This window comes from Kryptolebias marmoratus, linkage group LG15, assembly GCF_001649575.2.
Source record: "Kryptolebias marmoratus isolate JLee-2015 linkage group LG15, ASM164957v2, whole genome shotgun sequence".
NCBI classification, from domain to species: domain Eukaryota; kingdom Metazoa; phylum Chordata; class Actinopteri; order Cyprinodontiformes; family Rivulidae; genus Kryptolebias; species Kryptolebias marmoratus.
In genome coordinates, this window is record NC_051444.1 from 9,410,341 (window position 1) to 9,431,062 (window position 20,722).

The window sequence follows — 20,722 nt, forward strand, 5'->3', positions numbered from 1 at the left end:
AGATATATTTGCACAAAGCCAGGGATTTAGTAGATTTCCAGTCCAGCCAGACGTGTTTAAGCAGTTCTACCAAACAGCTGCTGATCATCATCGCTTTCATGCTGAAACCAACAACTTTATTTTTACAGTGTACGGCTGAAACATGAACGGAAACAGAAAAAGGTGCAGGTAGGGGGCTTAAAACCGGGCGAGGAAGAGCCAAACTGCAACATTAAACGCAGTTTCATGTCAAAAGGTCAGACGCCGCAACAACTCTGAGCACAGCAGCAAAACACGAGGTGCATCAGCACGGTCAGATGTTTGAATGTGTGCTGTTCAAGCTCTCTGCAGGGAGACAGACACATCCCACTTACGTCCTTTTGAAATCAGACGTCCAGCAGCACCATTACCTCCCGAATACTGTCTGAAGACGTCTGTCCAGAAGGGCTTTTATTGGAGAATTACAGCCAAGAAGCCAAACCTCTGATGTAGAAACAAGGCCAGGTGATTCAGCTATGAACAAAAACATCCGAACTGCGGCTCAGACAAATGTCAGCACGTGTTTCACACTAAAATATTAGACTGTAGCAGGAAGTAGGACAGAAACGAGTGTCTGCAGGCAGCAGTGAAGCACGATGGAGGGTCTTAGTAAGTCTGGGGACGAGTTTCTGCAAACGGACAGGATTTGGTCAGAAGTAATGATGATTTCCAAGCAGATGTGCAGGAGGATGACTCCAAACACAACCAGTCATTAAGAACTATCACTGCATAAATGGGAACTTTCAAAAGGAAAACTTTAGCCACATGACTATATATGTCAAAAACATTTTATTAAAAAATATTGTTGCTGAACAAAAGTGTACATGATTACACCACGAAAAGAACTTTTTACATTAAAATGACACATGATTTTTAAAAAAATGTTAAGTACATACACTTAGCATCTGCATGGTATTTTTATTTGAATAAAAAAGTGCTTTGTGAGAAAAATCAGTGGATTTTCAATATAAAAAAAAACTAAACATTGACAGTTTTGGCAATGTCACTCAGACACATAAAAAAAAATAAAAATAAAGGGGAAATTCAGACAGGATTCTTTCGCACGTCAATTAATGCGTTGTTTGAGGTCAGGGGTCCGACGTTGAGGCTGGAGCGACGAGACTCTCTGCGAGATTTCACCGCAGGAAGAGAAGCGGGCGCCCCCCAGGACCCGACGCCAGCCTGAACCACTCGGTTGGCGGGAGGATCTCCAGCCACCTGCAGCCACAGCTCCTCCATGGCTGCAGGCTCCTCTGTGGGCAGAGAAGAGCGCCTCCATGTAGACGGCAGTGGGGTGTTCACCAGTTCTCTCATTTCCTCCCTGGACCTGGTGGGTTTGTCCAGATGACCCGTCCCCCGGCCTGCTGGACCGTCCTCAGGACAGCGGCTCAGCTTCTCCACGCTGCCAGCAGCTTTAACATCAGACAGCAAGACAGTTAAAGGAAAACATCCCTTCGTACAGAGAATATGGGCTAAAAGAAAAGTGTCAGACTTCTAACAGAGACAGCAAAGATCAAATACTGTTTATATCAATGTAAATAAAAATGTGAGTAGCTAAACAACTTAAACCATAGTAGTTCAAGTTAAACTCTCTAATGATTTTGCATTTAAATTAGTCTGTTTACTGTAAGCCGTAAAAAGGTACAGAACATTTCTAAATTAACTTTAATGCCGATGGTGTATATTTAAAGTATGTAAAGACAGCCACAAGCTCCTAAAAGTAATCAAAGCAGACGTGCCGAAGGGGCAACATGACAACCAGCAGGCTCGCAGCTAAAAGAGAAAAAACAAATCTTTAATTAAAGTGACTCTTTATTATCCAGTTGTGTCCGTAGGGATGGTCAATCCTTCATCTGTGCTGGTGATCACTCAGAAAACACAGAGGTTTGTCTCAGAAAAATCTGTTTATTTACACTTGCTGTCACGTCTGATCTGATTCTTTACCTTTTGGGTGCTCTTTAAGCTGACCGACTGGAACACAGAGCTCTCTCAGTTTGTTGCTGAGCTCCAGATTCGCTGCCTTGTAGTGGTTCAGCTCCTTGCTGAGGTTGTGGATCCATCCCTCGTACTGCCGCTGCCTTCCTGCCAGGCCCCCGTCCATTTGTTCTGTAACAATATGAGGCCACACAGAAGTAGACTTAACACTACTAATAAAGGAACTTTAAAATAACAAGAATAAAAAAATCTCAACCTCATATATAATGTAGGCAGCAGAATTCTGAATATATAACATGTTGGGATAAGAACAACTTGTTTTTGGTGGGACATTGCTAGATTTCTTTTTTAAAGGCCAGTGATTCGCACCTCGACACTGCTGCAACAACAGCTGCATGCTCCTCTCGTGCTCTTTTTGCTGTTGTGTGAGACGGCGATCCGTGTCAAGCTGTGCACGATCGAGGGCGTTTTCCAACCACTGCACCAGCCTTTGCTGCTCTTCCAGCTGCATTTCCAGCTCGGTCAGCCCAAGCTGCAGCTTACGCTCCTCCTCGCGCAGGGAGACCACCTGCAGAACGGGCCCAAGAAGAATGTTGTTCATTCGCCGTGAATGGACTGAAGACGAGAACTGGTTCGGAAAAAAGTGTTCCACAAACCTTGTCAAAGTACTTGCAGAGCAGAGCTCTGGTCTCAGAGGCAGACAGATAGCTGAGCTTGGCCATGAGGTTCATTTCCCACTGGGAGAGCATGCTGGCAGAAGCCCTGAGCTGCCTCTGCCTCTGAGTGATGGCTTCATTCTTATATTCAATAGCTGCATCCAGGGCCTCGATGGCCTCGTCCAACTGGAAAAGGGTTCGCTCCTCCTGGTGACATCACAGGAAACAGATGCGCCTCAGGAGGATGTGAGCCGACATTCATCGAGTCCCAATCCAAAGAGTTCAGACAGTTAAATTGTACTGAAGTGTTTGAATTATGAAGCTGCTTCTGACCTCAGGTGAGAGCAGGTTCCCCTTCCGCAGTTTATCATCCAGCTCCACGCGTTGTTTAAACAGCAAGTCTTTCTCGTGGCGCAGGTTGGAGATCTCTTGCCGGATGTGTTGGGAGTCTTGAGCACTGCTGCTGCGAAGGAGGCCGTTTCTCTCACTTAGCTCTTGCTCGAGTGACTCAATACGCCCAGTAAGCCTCACCAGATCTTTACTTAGAGCCTAGACCAAAAAAAACAAAACAGCAGAGCTTCAGCATCTTTTAGTATCCTGCATCACTAAGCTGAGTTATCTGTGTTTGTCAATACCTGACTGGAGAGGAGCCTCTTTGTCTCCAACCCACTGCGTTCTTGTAACAAAGCTTCCTTCTTTGCCAGGATTTCCTCCCGCTTCGTCAGCTCTCCTTCCAGGTCTTCCAGGCCTCTCCTCTGACCCAATACACGCTCCATCTCCTCATCCAACCAGCGCTTCTGCTCCTCGATCTTCTAATCTCACAAAATTAAACAACGTGGCGTCAGGCATCAAGCACTGCCGTGACTTAAGACGTACTCAAAAACATTTCTAGGTTTTAAAACAGGACTATCAAGTTTTTACACATATCACTCCTAAAATTGCACGAAGAAAACTGTAAATAAAAGACTATAAATTAGGCTAACGTAATTTAAATATAATTGTGTTCTTGTGACACCTGTTGCTCCTCCAGTGAGATGACAGAGCCATTACTGCCACTGCGTCTCTGTCTCTGGAAGGCTGCGATCTCCTCGGTCTTTATCCTGAGGATCTTCTGCTGCTGCTCGTTCTTTATTTCAAGCTCCTGTAACAACAGCAAAGGGAAAAAATATAACAATCAGTTACAGGAGCAGAAGAAAAACGCCTCGAGCAAAAGATAATAAATGTATTACTTGCTTTAATTGTCATCTCATATGCTTCTAAATTTATTTTTTCCTTCAGTGTCTATTAAGTTACATATTTGTGTATGAAAGACTGGAAAATGACAAAATAAAAGTCTCCAATAAAAGGAGTTATTCTCTTTCAAAGTGCATGTGCAGAAGCCTTTAAGAGGTAAAAATCTGGTGCTAAAAAGAGCTCTTCAGAAAGATGTTCATGTTTCTGTAGACTTGCATAGAATGAGAAAAAAAACATCTGGATTTTAAAGCATGTAGGCATCATCTAACAGACTTCCAGAACTGATATGGCTCTGTCCTGCAAATAAATTTGCAGAATTATTACCACACCTTTGATAAAAAGACAGTTTCTTTCCAAAAATGACATCATAATGTTTGTTTTCAATACATACTCACTTAAAAGACTGTAATGATGTTGTATAAATGATAGTTCTGGTTTAAAAATAAACCCTGAAAGCACACGGTGTGGGTTAAGTGTTACCTTGACTCTGTGAGTTCTTCGTTGCATTTCGCTCTCCAGACGCCGTTTCTGCTGGCTCTCCTCACGCAGGCGTTTTTGCAGCTGCTCCTGCTGCTGCTTCATAAACTGAACACTTCTCTCCAGCTCCACGACTCGACGCTCACTCTGAACGGGCAGGTTGGCCAGACGAGCTGTGTCCCTCTGACGCTGACTCAGCACCTGATAGTTGACCATAAATATTTCCTCATTGACAAGATCAATGCAGGGCCAACAGGTGCTAAGACTAAACCCCGTCTCAGGAATCATACAGAGCCCATGAGTTTACGACACCACCTTCGCTGCATGCCATGCTTCACCCAATCCCGTATCACAGAGAAATACTTGTTGCAGTTTGGAGGTGTGACAGTCAAACCTGAACTTTGCTCTGAGCAGCAGCTATCTTCCTGCGACACTCCTGTGCTCTGGTCTTGTCTGTTCCGCTGATCTCCTTCTCTTGCCTCTCAAGCTCCTGCAGCTGCCTCTGAGCCTCCAGCAGCTCCTGCCGAGCCTGCCCAGCTTCGCTCTCCAGAGCTGTGATCTTATGGCTGTACTGCTTATTTAGGGCCTGGGCTTCCTTACCTGCACACACAAAAACAGAACAACTGACATGTACCAACACAAAAGACAACATGGACCTGGTGACGATAAGGAAGTGCACAAACATTTCTACCTGTTTTGACCAGCTCCTTGATGAGTTCTTCTTTCATACGGATGGTGACTGACAGCTCCCTGATCTTCTGCTGGGCCTGAAGAAGCCCCCACTCCGAAACACCGTCAAAACTCTTCAGACTTTCCCCGCTACTGGAATTAGCTTCACAGAGATTTCAGAACACACTTCAGGGTCACAGCATCAAAACACACAATTCACACCATTTTCATACTTCTCAAAATATTCATTAATATCTTGTACTCTATAGCATAAGATTTTTTAAGAGGGCTTTTGAGTACTTTAGTGAGACCAGTCATCCCAAAATACTCTGAAGTAAGCATGTTTCCTCCCCTCAAAATGCTTACCAGTTTGCAGGTCTTCACATTTAAGCAGGATTAATATTCTATCAGATTAATGTTGAAGAATTGCCAAGGCAGCTGTTGGACTTACATGCTTTTCTGCCCAAACAGGGGTGCAGATCTGACTCGGGCTGCTGAGATGTTGTTCCTTTGCCACCAAATGATAAACCTCCTGAAAGCAAGTCCCGCTTGGTCCAAGTCAAGTTCACCAGCCTGACGGAATAATGAGAATTACAGAGCTGGATGCTCATTCACACATAATGTAAGCACAGGTGAAGTGAGAATAAAGGGATCCACAACGTACTTGCATTTCTCCTGACAGAGACCAAAATGACCTCCTTCTCTTTCCTTGTGATGAAGCTCTGCTCCTCCTAGGATTTCCTGGTCCTCATAAACCTTCCCATCCTGATCAATCCCAATATGACCCACTGGACTGACCTGTAACCACACGTGTTAGCCGCCAAAATGGGAATTAAGGGAACTTCCCAAAAGTAGCAGGAAAGCAATTGGACTGCACAAGATGATTAGTTTTTAGTAGATTTCAGCCAAACAAAACCAGGTGGAGTTTTGTTTCATATAACCTCCTCTGGGTAGTTACCTGTCTGTACGTGGTTCCATTCTGAGTATGCAGCATGGAGCCCATAGGAGCGGTGTGAGGTCGCAGTCTCGTGTTAAAACCCGGATCTATCAATCCGAGAGTCGACAGCTGACATTGTAGCTCTGTTATCAAGTCCTGTTGATCCTGAAGTTTATCACTCTGACACCAAACAAAACAAAGTCAGCAACATATCGTTCGAGTTAACAGTTTGAAAATATAATATTCTACCGACACAGCCGAGCGAGGATCAAACTACAAGTCTACGTGATTAATTCTGTGAGGACTCTATGAATAAAAAAAACAATGATTGCTGCTTTAATGGAAAAACATGTTTACCTGCTGCTTGTATTGCTCCATAGCATCCTCCAGAGCTGCTAAGAAGTCTGTGTTTTCCTTCTCCAACTGTTGGATCTGTGACTGAAGGTGAGTGATGCCATCTTCCTTCTCACTTTCATGATCATGGCTCCACCTCTCTTCTACAGCTTCTGTGTCCTGAAGGATAAGCCATAAACAAATCAGTAATGTGCCCAATTACTGGTAAGATTCGACTAAAGCGGTCTTCCAAGTTGATTTGAAAGAAACATACTTGATTCCTTATAGAAGGCCTGCCTCTTCTCAGTGCAACGCTGTCCTCGGTGGAGCTGTTCTCGATACCGCTGTCTGGTCCGGAGGCGGTTGTGAGCCCGCTTCGTTCCTCCTCGACTGAGCACAGCCACTCTTTTACTCTCAGACTCTGCTCTGCCGTCAAAGCCCCTTCACTCTGCAGCTCCCGGAGCAACCTGTTACACATCGACGGCACAGATGAATGAAGGAAATACTTAAAACTGCACAGGTTTGAACCTACTAAAGTAAAAAAAAAACAAATCTCACACCCAACAGAAGTGGCCTGAAAACAATTCTAATATAACTCATTTTTTTGCCCAATTATCATTTGGCTTAGACAAGAAGTGTTGACAGTTTCTATTTTATGATTTGGCTGAACAGATGTGAACATTCTTCTGTGGTTTAAACCTCATTGTGGCTTTAAGAACAGAAACAGATACAAACAGCTGCAACAACAGCACAAAAACAGTGTTATTTTAGGGAACATTTAACATCAACACAATTGTTGTTCTTCAACCTGTAAGCAGTGTCTGTGCAGGTCCTATAGTGAGCGCTTTGTGCTTGCAGCCTGCTCATTTCTCCCTCTCCCAGTCGAGGTCTCCTGTTTGGGTCGCCGTGGGCAATGATGCGAGTCTCCGAGCGCTGGCGGTTCTCAAGAGCTCTGCGAAGGGCCTTGATCTGCTGCTCCAGGCCTTCCACGCGATCTGGTTCGCGCTTGCAGTTGACCGTCGCTCGGTTCTGAATGTTCCTCGCCCTCGTTGCGTAGTTCAGAGTATTCAAGCTCTCGTCAAAGTCCGAAGAAGATGGGCTGATGCAGGCAATCATCAGTGTCTTTGAATTCCCTCCCAAAGAGTCTTTTAGTATCCTAGATGAAACAAGAATGATGCAAATTAAAGACACATCGTATAAAATGTTCTGATAAAATGGTTTATTGAGCAAAACCTACCTTGTGATTTTAGAATCCCTGTATGGTATATGAGAGCCTTTTCTCTTTGGATCTCCCAGAGCCCCGATAACATTCCCCAGAGCCAGAAGGCCGCTGTTAATTTGGATACTCTCTTTCAGCCTCTCTCCAGTGTTACCCGTCCTTAAGATGCGCTCCGACCCTGCCAAGTCCACAAAGTGGAACTTGGAAGACAACATTTGTGGTCCGGTGCTCGCAGCGGTTCCATTCAGGCGAGAGCTCCCACGACGCTGGTCCATGTGCAGGGTGAAAATGGTGTGCGACCGGCTGGAGTTCGGATTCATCTGTGTCGCACCAGTGTGTCTGGCCGTGTTTCCCGACTCCAGTAAGCTCAACACCTCGTCAAGACCTTCCACTTCACACTCCTTCACGCCGCACAAAACTAAAAAAGATAAAGAATGTAGTTTAATCCATGCACCAATCCGTTTTTTTTTAAAGACGGAAAATTCACAGCAGATTCCCAGGAACCAATAAGGCTTTTTTTCATACCTATGTTGCCTTTGTCCTCCCGGATGAGGATGTCCTTGCTGGCAGTCTCAACCTCCAGCAAGTCCTTAAAATCCTCTTTATAGACCTCCAGATAGGAGACTCGGACAGAGAAGTCTGTGAGGTCGTTTTCATCTAGAAGCCTGAAGACATCCGCAACAGCCCTGGGGATGATACCCTGCTCCTCATCTCTGAAGGAACCTAAAGATTCAGTTAAATATTCATCACTGCATAAAACTGCTTTGGTGAGCAGATAAGCCCAAACGATGAGTATTTTCTTTATACAGTCTCAAGCAAAGATACAGTCAGGTGAAAAGAAAGCACATAACTTCTACCCTTGATAGTGTGTGTATGCTGTTGGGCTCAAATATTTTAGAGAGAAATATTACGAAAGCAAAACATAAACAACTTACTAATATTAGCTTCTCCAATGGTGTAAGTCTTGCCTGAGCCTGTCTGCCCGTAGGCAAAGACCGTGGCATTGAAACCCTGGAAAAATGCATCTATGAGTGGCTGAACGGAGAGAGAATAAACCTCCTCCTGACAGCAAGTCTCTTCAAACAGGTAGTCACAAACAAAGTGTCGGTCGTGGCCCAAAGTAACTCGGCGAAGTTCGGCGTCCACGGTGATGCAACTCTCATGACAGTGGAGAAGCTCTTTGGGAAGCAGGGGACGAACCCGAACGGCTACTTGGACTGCAGAAAAGTCTCCTCTGGCTTGGCCACCAGGCACTTTGGGAGGCATTGTTTTCCCGCTCTTCTGATTCACCGTTACGCATTGATCATCCTTGGGTCACTAAAACGAAGCAGAAAAAACACTGTCAATGGTGCTTGATGGGCGATTATAAAAAGCAACCAAGCAGGTCAAATATAATCAGTGAAAACTTTAAGCTAGTTTAGTAAGTTAGGAGTTTAAAACCTATCAAATCAAGGACTTCACATTACTTACAATCAAAGCAAAAAAAAAAATTAATAGTACCATAAAAGACAATCCTACTCATGATTCTCAAGGATGTCAACAAAGTCTGATCACACTGACACCTACCACTATAAAAAAGTACAACATATTATTAATTCTTGTCAAAAGTTGCTATGCAGTCACAATTAATTTGTTAATATTTATTTAAACAATTGTTTCTCTCTTTGCAGTTTGAGTTCATCCCCATTTCACAAAGTTAATTAGAGAGATGGCAACCCACCTCCAAACATTAGAAATACAGAAATCAATAAATAAACTTTAAAATGAAAACCCGCACATCCTGAGACGACTACAGTGGGATTACTGCAGGGAGACAGAGAAACACAACATCTGAAAAACACTATCCCAAAGGAAGGAGGGTAGTTATACAACTATATCAGAAAGAAAGGACTTCATGAGAGTAAATCCAAAGGGTAAAGCGACTCATGAAATTTATAAACAGAACGGGCAGATTAGATTTAGTCTAAAAGCCTTTCTGGAGCAGCACGTGAAACCAAGATCAGCCCATCTCAGAGCTGTAAAAAGGGAAGAGCAAAGAAGAGAATCAGCTTATGTTTAATTTCTAACATTATCCGTGAAGCACAAAGAAACAGTAAGAACTGACGAGGCCGGTGATTGTGTGATTTATCATCTGCTCAGATTTAACAAATTAAAATAAACTCAGGAGTAGTTTAATAACCTCAAACAGTTGACTTTGTCTCTTGAGCCAAGGCTGTTTACATGTGTATTTAAAAAAAAAAGGAAAAACAATAACTGAATATAACAACAGAAGTCTCTGGTGATGTCCAGGACTTCAGACACCTACACAGGCTTCCCAATTTATTTAATTATTTGTAAAAGTATATGTTTATACAAACATATAGTTATGTGGTAGGGAACTACTACTACTATTAATACAACTAGAAATTAAATAGTTTTAATTTAAATTAAAGACTTTAAATGATAAAACAATAACATATTAGAGCACATAACTCAATTAGTCAGAAAACACATTTCTGTCTCCAGATGCTCCCCTCTCTAGGGTTAAATCTCAGCTGCCAGAACTGAGTAAACACAAAACTGGATTTGTTTTTTAGCTTTCAAAAAGATAACTTAATGTAATTGTCAGCCACGCTGCAGGATAGTTATTAGAGATTAAAAACAAAGCATCACTTCCTCATGTTTTCAACCCAAAAGGGGCAAAAAAAATCTCGACGCTACAGTTAGCAGGCTAACGTTAGCTCGCTGCTGTTTCCCCTTAAATAAATAAATAAAATAAACTGAACATTTAAAGTTAAAAGTGACTGAAACGAACTTCGAGCGCGTTAACTCTTTATCTCTCTGCTGTGAAGTTTCGTAAAGTCGCCAGGCTTGTTTTAGAGGCTTGTTTTGCAGACTGACTGCAGCTAGGCTAAAAAGTTAGCCAAGTTGGTTCAAACAACAATAAAAACATGAAGATGAGCAAAGATGGAGACTCGAGTAAAGTCCCCCTCTGACCGGATAACTTCTTCTGACCGCTAACATTTAACAACACTTACTTCAACACCAGAAGTCAGAGCATGGTTTCGGGATAAAACAGGAGTTTGTTTTATTTATTTATTTTTTATTTTCGAGAATGGAAGTTCAGGGGAGGAGCTCTGAAGTTCGGGATCCTGGAGTTTTGGGTTCGGTCTGCAGCTCAGCATCAGCTTCACAGTATGGCAGGCCGTTGTAGCATATATTCAAGACCCACCTATTTTCAATGTGTCTAATACCATCATTTGTACTTTACTAATCAGAAATGAAATTAGGAAATGAATTGAAAAAAAATAAAAATGTTGTAAAAGAACATTTCTAATCTCCACAACTGTAACTGAAAGCTTTCAAAGCAGTAATAGCGGTCAAAATATGCACCTTTTCAGTGTTTTTGATTAGATTTTTTATGCTTCGATTTTTATGTCAATGTAACTCAAACTCATCTGGGTTTTTGTAAAAGTTGCATTAGAAAACAGCAAATGTTCCTTGCTTTTGTTTACGATTAAATTCAACGATCAGTTGCTGGAATTCTCCCAATTGGAGTGTGGAATATCTCGGAACAACTCGAGTTCCTTTTATAATCTTTTATACAGTGATTCTTTGTCATTAATATTACTAAGATTATCTTTAAGAGTTTGGCAATATTACAATGTTCCACAAACTGCATGCTGTAAGGATACTTGTGGCTGACACAGACTTTTAAAAAATATTTTCTATGGAAAACGTTTTTTTTATGACTTTTATGTTGTGAGGCTTTGAAAACCTTGCTGGTGCTTAAAGAAATGTGCTAAATTTAAGGGTATGCATGTCGTGAATCTAAGTAAGACCAAGTTCAAAGTTAAAAAGTTGATTTTTGATCTATTTAGTTTGCAAACTGGTGTCACCAATAAATATCCTCTTTTGGGAAGCTAACCTTTTTGTGCAGCCTGTCTATGTTCTAACCAGCAGGGGGCAGTGTTACATTATAGTTTAGCATTGCATACGAGTTGTGCACGTTTTGTTAGGCAAAATAATTTCACCTTTAGCTAACTTAGTAAACTTACTTTGTAATCTTTCCCAGAAAAATATTTAATTGAAACCAAAGATGATAAAGAAAAAACAAACAAACAACAACAACAGTGTGTTACCTCTGATGCTACTGAAAGTCATGAGGACTCCGCTGTGATTTTCAACTTTATTTACCGTAGCTTATAATAAAGTCAGCTGTTGATACTAAAGTCTTGTATCTGCTTTTCCTTTCAACAGCAGCAGCAGGAGGTCTCTGGAGCCTTGCAGACATAAGAGCACTCCCTTTTGCCATCTAAACCATCAGACCTGGGTATAAGTTGTCAGTAAAAGTATTACTGATGACCCAAACTGCTGCCAAAGTCAGCACACTGGTGTCTGATGACAATACCTCCCACCAGCAGACTGAGATCAGTGGATTCATTTCAGTCTCATTAAAGGCTTTTTTATTGGTCATGTTTGAGAGAGCTGCTGAGAACCTGTGGAGCTGAAAGAGTCAAGCTAGAAGATAAGCATCTGGATGTAATGTGATGAGATCACAAAAGGAAAATAATAATAACTAGAAGCACTCAGAGAGCGCAAACCTCCGCCAAGGCCACAGCGTGATTAAAACATAGCGTGATCTGGATCAGCACCAACATTTAATCCACTGTTTTTTGTTAGAACCCCAACATTTCCTGAAAATTTCATCCAAATCTGTTCATTAGTTTTTACCACATCTTTGCTAGCAGGCAGACAAACAAACCAACGGACTCAACCGGAAACAGAACTTCCTTGGCGGAGGAAACAGAAGGGTCACATGTAGGAACATGACCTGTGACCTATGACCTTGACCTTTGACCCCTTGAACCTTGAAATCAACAGGCATCAGCTTTAACCCATGAGGTGTCCAGCTGCGCATTACGCTGCCGCAGAGTTAGAGCACTGGGTCATCTGTGACCCCATGACCTTGAAATCAATGGTGATCACCCTTGACCGATGAGGTGTCCAGCTGTGGAGTTTAACACTCTTGTTATACAGCTGCAGAGTTAGAGCACGGGCTGATCCGTGACCTTGACCTTTGACCTTGACCTTTGACCTTGAACTTTGACCGGACCACCAGCAACATTAAATCACATGTTCCTTGTGCCATGTTTGACGTTTCCTGAATATTTCATGAAAATCTGTCCCTAACTTCTGGAGTAATCTTGTACAAAAACAGATAAACAAATAAATGCTTCTGAAAACAGAACATCCTTGGCGGAGTTAATTAAAAAAACAAAACAAAACCAAACAGAGATCATCCCACAATAAGCCACATATTTCACGTCTTTGAATTTGTCTAAAGATCCCATAAACCTTGTTTTACCTTCTTCATGTTGTTACATATGAGGCTCCATCACCTCACAAAGTCTCCTCTGCGACTTAAAAGACATCCTGTTTTATTTTTTATTTATTTTACTTGTGCTTTTCAGGGTCTCTCACACTTAATCACATATGAAAATAATCACAGAACATTTGCGTTTGGGGTGTGTGATATATGCATTTTTTTTTGCCTGTGTACTTGTTTTGCAGTTTTCAAAAGTTACTTATTCATGCACTGTAAGAGCACAGAAGCTCTTTTCAGCGGTCTGCTCTTTGCTGAACAGCATTGCTCTGTACTGCAGGATCTGCGGTGTTTAGCAACCACTGCTCACATTTATCACGTCTTACAGTACACCAGGGTGCAGAATTCAGTGGGCTTTGAATGTGCATTCAAATATCACAGATCGACAAATAAAAGATCAGTCTTTAAACAGTTTAGATCGGATTTAATTGTCTAACAGGAAGCGAGAATATTAAAGTTTAAGGCACAAGTAATGACACGAGAATACAAAGGAAACAGAGTCATAAAGAAGAATAAAATATACTCATAACTGCACAATAAGGAAAGAATTTACAAAAATAGTACTTTAATTCAGGGAGATTTTGTGTTTATTACAGTCCTTTATGAGTGCTGTTTGATTGTTTTCTTTCTCTTCTTCTTCTTGTGCTGTTTCTTTTGTTTCTTTTTATGTTTCAGAAATCATACTGGGAGACAAACATGGTGATTTTGGTGATGTACCTTCCCAGCTGGACTCGCCTCTCCAGCTCACTCATCTCCACCTCGGCCTCCAGAGTGGCGGGGCCCTGCACGGCGCTCACCAGCATCAGCTGACCTGTCTGACGGTCCGAGCGCTGAACCGTGAAGTGGCGGCGGGCTTGCCGTCCTCCCAGTAAGGTGAAGCGAAGTGTGTCGCCTATCGGGCGCAGTGCTGAGACTCTGAACATGACGCGGGGGGCCGACAGGTTGGACACGACAGCCAGGTAATGGTAGGAGAAGGAGCTTGGGGTCTGGGAACATGCTTTGTTGTCCACGGGGCAGGGGTTACGTTCACACCGCCTGCAAGATAATAAAGGAGAGCACAAAGAGGTCAAAGGTCCTGATGAAACTGCATATCTTTAATAACAAAATAAATAAAAGATAGGATAGATAATGCTCACATGGGGGAAGTTTTGACATATGTAGCATGAGGGATTTTGGGGCAGTCAACACGAACACACTGGAAACCACCGTAGGTGTTAACACACATCTGGTCCCTCGTGCAGTTGTTTTGTCTGTTGGCACACTCATCAATATCTGTGAGAAAAGATAAAAAAACACCCAATAATTTGGATTAAAAAACTGTTGAAATGGTTTTGAGTCTGTAAAGAAGAAATACACATAAACATAACTTTCTGACTGCTTTTATATTAAGGATCTCTTTTTAAATGTTCTGTTAGGGGGTGTTGAGATTTACCCATTAATAGTTTTTTCTTGAATTCTAGCTATTGAGCCAGCAGTTTTATTTTGTAATCAGGGGAACTCTGAAACGTTTTCCAGAAACGAGCTGCAGGAAATTTTTGGACAGATAACGAAACAGTAATAAAAACTCCCCTCGTCTTCTTACTGAGGTAAAGGACTTGCAGACTGAAAAAGAAACAGAAAACACATGCTGACAGAGTGTGTGGTTGTTTTGAGTTTTACAACCATGTAATGACCACAAAGAGATGCAAAAATGGGATGTGTTGCTTTGCAAATACCTACAAAGTGTTTAGAATAGTTTGGCATTACTTTATGATTGTTTTAAACACCAGATTAGGTTGTTTTATGTGATTGTTGTTTTTTTATATTATCCCTTCATGGTTATTTAGTGTCTCATATTGGGCAGTTTTTCATCCCTTTCTGGTTATTTCAATAAAATCTATGTTGGGAGTGTCATATTTAGCCATTTCTTTTCCACTCTTGCCTCTTTGTGCTGTATTTTGTCTCCCATTTTGGTCATTCTGTTTTGAGTTTAGACCAGTGGTGTCCAAGCCTGGTCCTGGAGGGGCCACTATCCTGCATGTTTTAGGTGTTTCTCAGCTTTGACACACCTAATTTGAATGAGCGAGTGATTATCAGGCATCTGGAAAACTTAAAGAGCATGGAAACAACTAAAACATGCAGGATAGTGGCCCTCCAGGACCAGGATTGGACACCTCTAGTTTAGACAGTTTGGGTTTATAACAGCTCTTTACATCTCTTTCAGTATGAAGGAAAGCTGAGGACAGACTTATAAAATCAGCATAAAGAAGAAAGATAACGTGTTCACCTTTACAGCTGCGCCCATCGGTTGTCACATTGTACCCAGCCGGACAGGAACAGCGATAGCCTCCAGGCGTGTTCACACACTTATGTAAACACAATCTCCCCGCCGGCCCATTATGGAAGAGCTCACATTCATCTATATCTAAAGTGCATAACATACACAGATTTATCACCCCAAACAGAAACATTATAGCAGCTGTAATTAGTTTTTAGGGTCTGATTAAGTCGAAATTACAAGGAGTACCCATGCAGGTGTAGCTGTCTGTGCCAGAGATGGTGTATCCCGGCTCACAGGTGCAGTGGGTGGTCCCCTGCACCGTGGAGCAGCGTGATGGACGAACATGGGACCCGCTGGTGGCAGCTGGTAAGGTGGTAGCAGCAGAGGCAGCAGACGTGTTTCTCGTGGTGATAAAGACTGAAGAGGGAAGAGAGGAGAACTGGTTTTCAGCTGTGGAAAAGGTTTTTGTTTTGTAATATTTTTAGCACTGCAGCTCCGTGTCAATTCAACACATCCGGTGATTATTTATTCAGCTGACATCATGTGACAAACACGGCTGATGTGTCGACAAAGATTTGTGACAGTGTCAGTCACAGCTGCCAACATCACATACAGGAGGTGAAGGGTTTGGGTCCGTAACAGCGACATGATGTTTAATTTTATATCGTTTGAGCTTAAATCCAATGTGCAAATATTTTAACACTAACAATCAAGATTAACTTAAATGTAATGTGACAAACTGTAGGATAAAAACAATATAAAGTCTAAAACAATTTCTCAACACAATAATATGAATAAAAGTGCTGCTTTAAATTCTAGTCAAGTGAAGAAACTATTTGTTCTCCTGACATGGCCATATGTTATCTTAATGACAAAATCCATTGTTGTATAAACTGGTGTTATTTTGATTTGGTTGATAATTGATTGAAGTCTTTTGGGTAGCTGTTTAAACTTTAAAATCTGTTTAAGCTTGATTGAAACAGTAGCTTGTAGGAACCTTTTGTTTCAGTTTTGTTGACTCAATTGATTGAACAGTCTAGTGTATTTGTTTGAATCTACAAATCTATTGTAGCTTAATTAAAAGCATCAGGTCATTTGAAGGAAGTTCAATAATTAATTGAACTTAAACAAGATTTGTTAGAACTTAAATGTCTATTTCAACACAGCTAATGCAGACAGTTAAAATAACATTATGACCACTGTGGTTTAGTTGAAATAAATCTTTAAATGTCTAAAAATATTGTGCTTAAAACTGTCTCAAATTTATTGAAATGGCTTGGAGGATGGCCTTAGCCTTAAACTGCAGGGACAGAGAAAAACTGACTGACTTCTGACCTCCAAAGTCACGTGGATTACAAAACTAAATCAGTTACATTAAATTTCAATTTGCTAGTGATTATCTAGCTGAGTTTTATCCCAGTAATTTCATCAAACAGAAACAGAAGAATATCCTGAAACACCAGCCAGTCAGTGACCTATTTTACTGTGAGAAAATGATGGTGTTCCCGATCCAAGCCAAATTGGATGTTGTCATGAAAACTGCCTCGGATTAGACACTTTTCTCTTCCCTCTCTTGTTCCTAATTACAGATGCAGTTCCTGGTATGTGGGGTCAGATCTGAGCTGCTGCTCATCAGTCATAAGCTTCTATAAATACCTGGTTGAAGCTTCCACTCGCCGCAAGATCATAAAACTGCTCTCAACAAGTAAACGATCAAACATGTTTTGTAGTTCTTGAAAACAGTTAACTTTAGTTGTTTACCTGCTTTCTCCTTTGCCTAGATTTCCCAGCTCTGACCTCCCCACAGTCTGCCTCTTTTGACTGAGAAAGATCTGATTTTAATCTCTGATATTTGCTGCGTTTCTGCATTTGTTTGAGTCAATAAAACGTCACTTAAGCCCTGCAACTCAAAAGATAATCTTCATCTGCTTCCTGACTTTTCTTCTGAGTTAGAAGAAGCAAATTTTCTCTATTTTTTTGCTTTCTTACTTTAAAACTACAATCACAAGGGGTGTGTGATGTGTATTAGTGCTGCAGTTATATAGATTTTCTTTTTGGCACCACTCAAGACCAAAGATGTCTTCGGTGCTTTTTACAGTGGTAAGATGTGCAGGTTAGTAGGTAAAATAAACTAATCTGACACACAAGTGACTTATGTGTTACTCACATGTTGGAACAGGGCTTTGACAGGTCGCTCCAGTCCAGCCTTTGGCACAGACACAAGAAAACTGGTTCACCTCGTCCACACATGTCCCTCCATTCATGCAAGGAGACGATGCACACTCATTGATGTCTGAAGGAGACAAACAGATTATGCACAGCTGCTACTTTGAACTGCTTTTTCAGACACGTTGCAACTTAATATCTCTAAAGCTTAAACCACTAAGAACATGACATCATAATGTATGGATGAGACAGAAAAACAGGATTAGCAAATAATAAAGCAATGTAGGTTAATGTTAGATGCGGTCAGTGTGTAGAAGAAGAATTCTCATCTTGATCAAATGGTCTTTGAGCTGTTGTCTTTGAGACATAAAGGCTGGAATGAATTATCACATGTTCAATAGATCTTTGGACAACAACCAAAATACATAAAAAGAAATCTGATCACAGGCTATCAAAGGTATCTCTACATAGGAAATTGTGACATTTCTGATGGACAAAAAGAGATATGGCAAAAGAAAGAAGGAATTGAACCAATGACAAAAAATGTTGACATGATTGTATAAGTGATCAGTAGGTTAGAGAACAGGATGAGTGACAGGAGTAGTGAGACACTGATGGGAAGAGGAAGACGAGAAAGAGATGAAAAAAACTGACCACCAGCATGGTCGTGACTCGGTCTCTCACCTCTGCATGTGGGCTGCTGGCCGCTCCAGGTCAGGCTTTCCTGACAAACTCTGCTCTCCGAACCCACGAGCTCAAAGCCAGGGTCACACAGGAAGTGGAGCTCATGGCCCACGCTGTTTGATTTGCCGAGTTTTCGCCCACTGACGGGAGCGTCCAGTTTTGGGCAGGTACCTGGATGAAATATGGATGTTAAAACAAAGCTTTTAAATAAATCCTTCTTTTTTTAGCAGTCCGGCTTACTGTTTGTGGTTTTTGTTGTTTGCTTCCCTGCGCTGCTCTGCAGTAGATTAATTTTCTTCTTCAGGTTGCGTAGACTCTGCATACATGTGGCTTCATGGGCTGATAAAAGCTTCTGGACCTGCTTCAGAGAACCTTGTAGTTCCTGCCTGTTGGGACAGTCCTGGAGCAGAACAGATCAGTTGGACATATTATTAAGATTTTTTAGCAGGGCTGATCTTGTAATTTACAGAAAATAACGTAAACAAATTGTTATTAGTTTTTTGGTTGTAATTTAAATCAGTAATTTTGATATGTTTTATTATTCCAAATTTTGGCAGCATGTTCCTGGACTGCATGCTAATCTGGATTTGTAAAAATTACATGGGGCTCTTCCTAAACTTTCTTCTAAAGAAATATAGGCTTTGCTGGATATATTTATGTTTCAGAACAATGACTACTCTTGCTCCGATTAGTTCAAAATAAATAATGGTGAATACTAAAAAACTGAAAAACCAGAAGCCATTAACGTCACAAATTTATGAACAAGTGAAAACAAGTTAAAACTTTTTTTTTTCTTCTTTAACATTAAAACTACTCTAAACTTTTGATTTGTGAGATCACATCAGATAAATCACACATGCATGTTCTTTGTGCTTGCTGAAAAACAAATAAAAAAAAACCTTCTCCTTACTTAAAATGTGCTCAAACACCTGAGTCCAATTTCCTTTTTGGATTACACAGATTTCTGCAAAGCGATTGTCTAATTAAAACAAAAATACTTTTTGAAATAGGACTTTATTTTCAACTAAAACGCAGCCAGCTCCAGTGCATGTCCATAAAAATGCTCCAAATGGAGATCAGCGCTGTGCAGAAGCGGAGGTGTTTGTATATGAGTAAATATGTGCAGATCAGAGCGTGTTTGACCACTTTAAGGGCCAGCAGAGACCTGCTCATTAGATGATGGCCAGATCACTCAGCTCAGTCCTGAACACACAAGCTCTCTGTGTAACACAGTGTGTTCTTGTAGCTGTGAGATTCTGCTGACGTTAGAAAAACTTCAAACAGGAATTTATCGAACTACACCTTTGAAAATGTTCACTTCATTACTCCCTGAGTTTGGGGGTCAAGCGCTCGGTTACGAACCCCCTCAGCTTAAACATAATCTGTGTTATGATCTTCCTTTTCCGCTGGATGGAGTGTGAAGGGAGTGACGTGTTCCTGTTCATGGATGCACTTTTTGCTCTCAAACCCTCACTCATTCAATGGTGTCTTTCCCCATCAGCCCTGCCCTCTCATGCATGTTTTCACATAACCAATTAGTGTTTTGGTCCAGCTGGGGTTATGTAAGAAGAGCCAATATTTGTTGAGAACGCCTTTCTTATTTAGGCTGAACTGAGGTTTGGAAAGTCTTCAGTCGTCTGGGAGGAGATGGAGGCTGGTGTTTACAGAGCTGCTGTCAAAGGCCTCTTTCTGCTCATGTTGGACAACATGTCACCTGGCCTCACGTTAACTCCTGGATGTTAACACAGGCGGCTCAGAATAGCCATTCTGAAGTTGAACATTTTGAAAAAGCAACAAGCACTTACCGTGTGAAACGTCCCGTTCTGTCACACTTATGTGTTTGCAGAGCTCATCTCAGGAGAACACAGTCAGATAGCGTACAGACATGCAGAGGCTTTATTAAAGCCATTCACAAACACCTGCAGCTTCCTGGGAATGTTTAGCAGCTTTGCATTGAAGCACAGTGTCAATATAGTAAGAGGATTCAGTCACAGAAGGCTGCAAGATGTTTTTTTTATGAAACCTGAATGCAAAGTAGATGTAACATTTTCTCTGTGAAGTAAATCTCGTCTGCTTCAGACTGTTGAGCCTTTTACACCGAATGCTGTCATTATTAGAGACATTTCTTATCCATAAACCTTTAACTTAAAACTCAGCAGACATTATTAACTCAACAAGATATGAATCAAGCCTCTGTCTGCTCTGTGTTGCTTAGATTCTTACCTGTCCAGAAGTAGGCTGAAGTGAACAGAGACACAGCAAGGTGACGACATTCAGAGCCGATGGAAACATGTTTCTACTAACACCAACGAACTGATAAGAAGCCAGAGTCCCCAGATGAGTTAAAAGTTGCAATAAGAGTCAATTTTTTGAGCGAACACCTCTCAGAGTGTGCAAAGACTGCAGGTGAGAGGAAACTCCGCAGGGGGAAAAGCTGCTGCAGCCAACTGGTGTGGAATGCTGGGTTTACTTCTCGGGAGCCAATCAGAAAAAAGAGACCACGTTCTTATCCCTTTACTTGATTTGGAGTTCACTTCCCTTCCGCTCAAAATGTGAGGAGCTGTGCCCTCTGCAGGAATACATGCACACTGTGCACAAATTCCTGTTCTGTGCTCAACCGAATACATGCAACGTCTGTTGACATTTTACTACTTATTTATGCTGTTTGCAAGTGTCTGGAGCCAGTTCATCTCAGACAGGCGTGCCCGTTCTCTCATCTATGGCCAAGTTAGGTCATCACTTAGTTTCTAATTAATGTCTTTAAACTTGG

The 20,722-nt window shown here is 41.6% G+C and overlaps 2 protein-coding genes across 2 annotated transcripts; both read right to left on the bottom strand.

Annotated features, from left to right (window-relative positions):
• Positions 1–792: 792 nt before the first annotated feature.
• Positions 793–10,631, bottom strand: kif7 (kinesin family member 7). The gene is made up of 20 exons (XM_017439776.3): positions 10,495–10,631; positions 8,413–8,794; positions 8,003–8,200; positions 7,496–7,895; positions 7,067–7,414; positions 6,533–6,725; positions 6,283–6,438; positions 5,947–6,105; positions 5,653–5,786; positions 5,440–5,561; positions 5,011–5,151; positions 4,714–4,919; positions 4,323–4,520; positions 3,625–3,750; positions 3,245–3,421; positions 2,943–3,158; positions 2,610–2,816; positions 2,323–2,521; positions 1,963–2,124; positions 793–1,430 (listed from the first exon to the last, which is right to left on the bottom strand). The coding sequence occupies exons 2-20, from the start codon at positions 8,741–8,743 to the stop codon at positions 1,063–1,065; spliced, it is 4,041 nt and encodes a 1,346-aa protein (XP_017295265.1). The 5' UTR covers positions 8,744–8,794; positions 10,495–10,631; the 3' UTR covers positions 793–1,062.
• A 2,361-nt stretch (positions 10,632–12,992) lies between these two features.
• On the bottom strand, positions 12,993–20,394 carry LOC108251275 (fibulin-7). Its single transcript, XM_017441520.2, has 8 exons — positions 20,176–20,394; positions 18,193–18,352; positions 17,953–18,123; positions 17,270–17,395; positions 15,349–15,519; positions 15,109–15,246; positions 13,979–14,114; positions 12,993–13,877 (listed from the first exon to the last, which is right to left on the bottom strand). The coding sequence occupies exons 1-8, from the start codon at positions 20,242–20,244 to the stop codon at positions 13,514–13,516; spliced, it is 1,335 nt and encodes a 444-aa protein (XP_017297009.1). The 5' UTR covers positions 20,245–20,394; the 3' UTR covers positions 12,993–13,513.
• Positions 20,395–20,722: the final 328 nt, after the last annotated feature.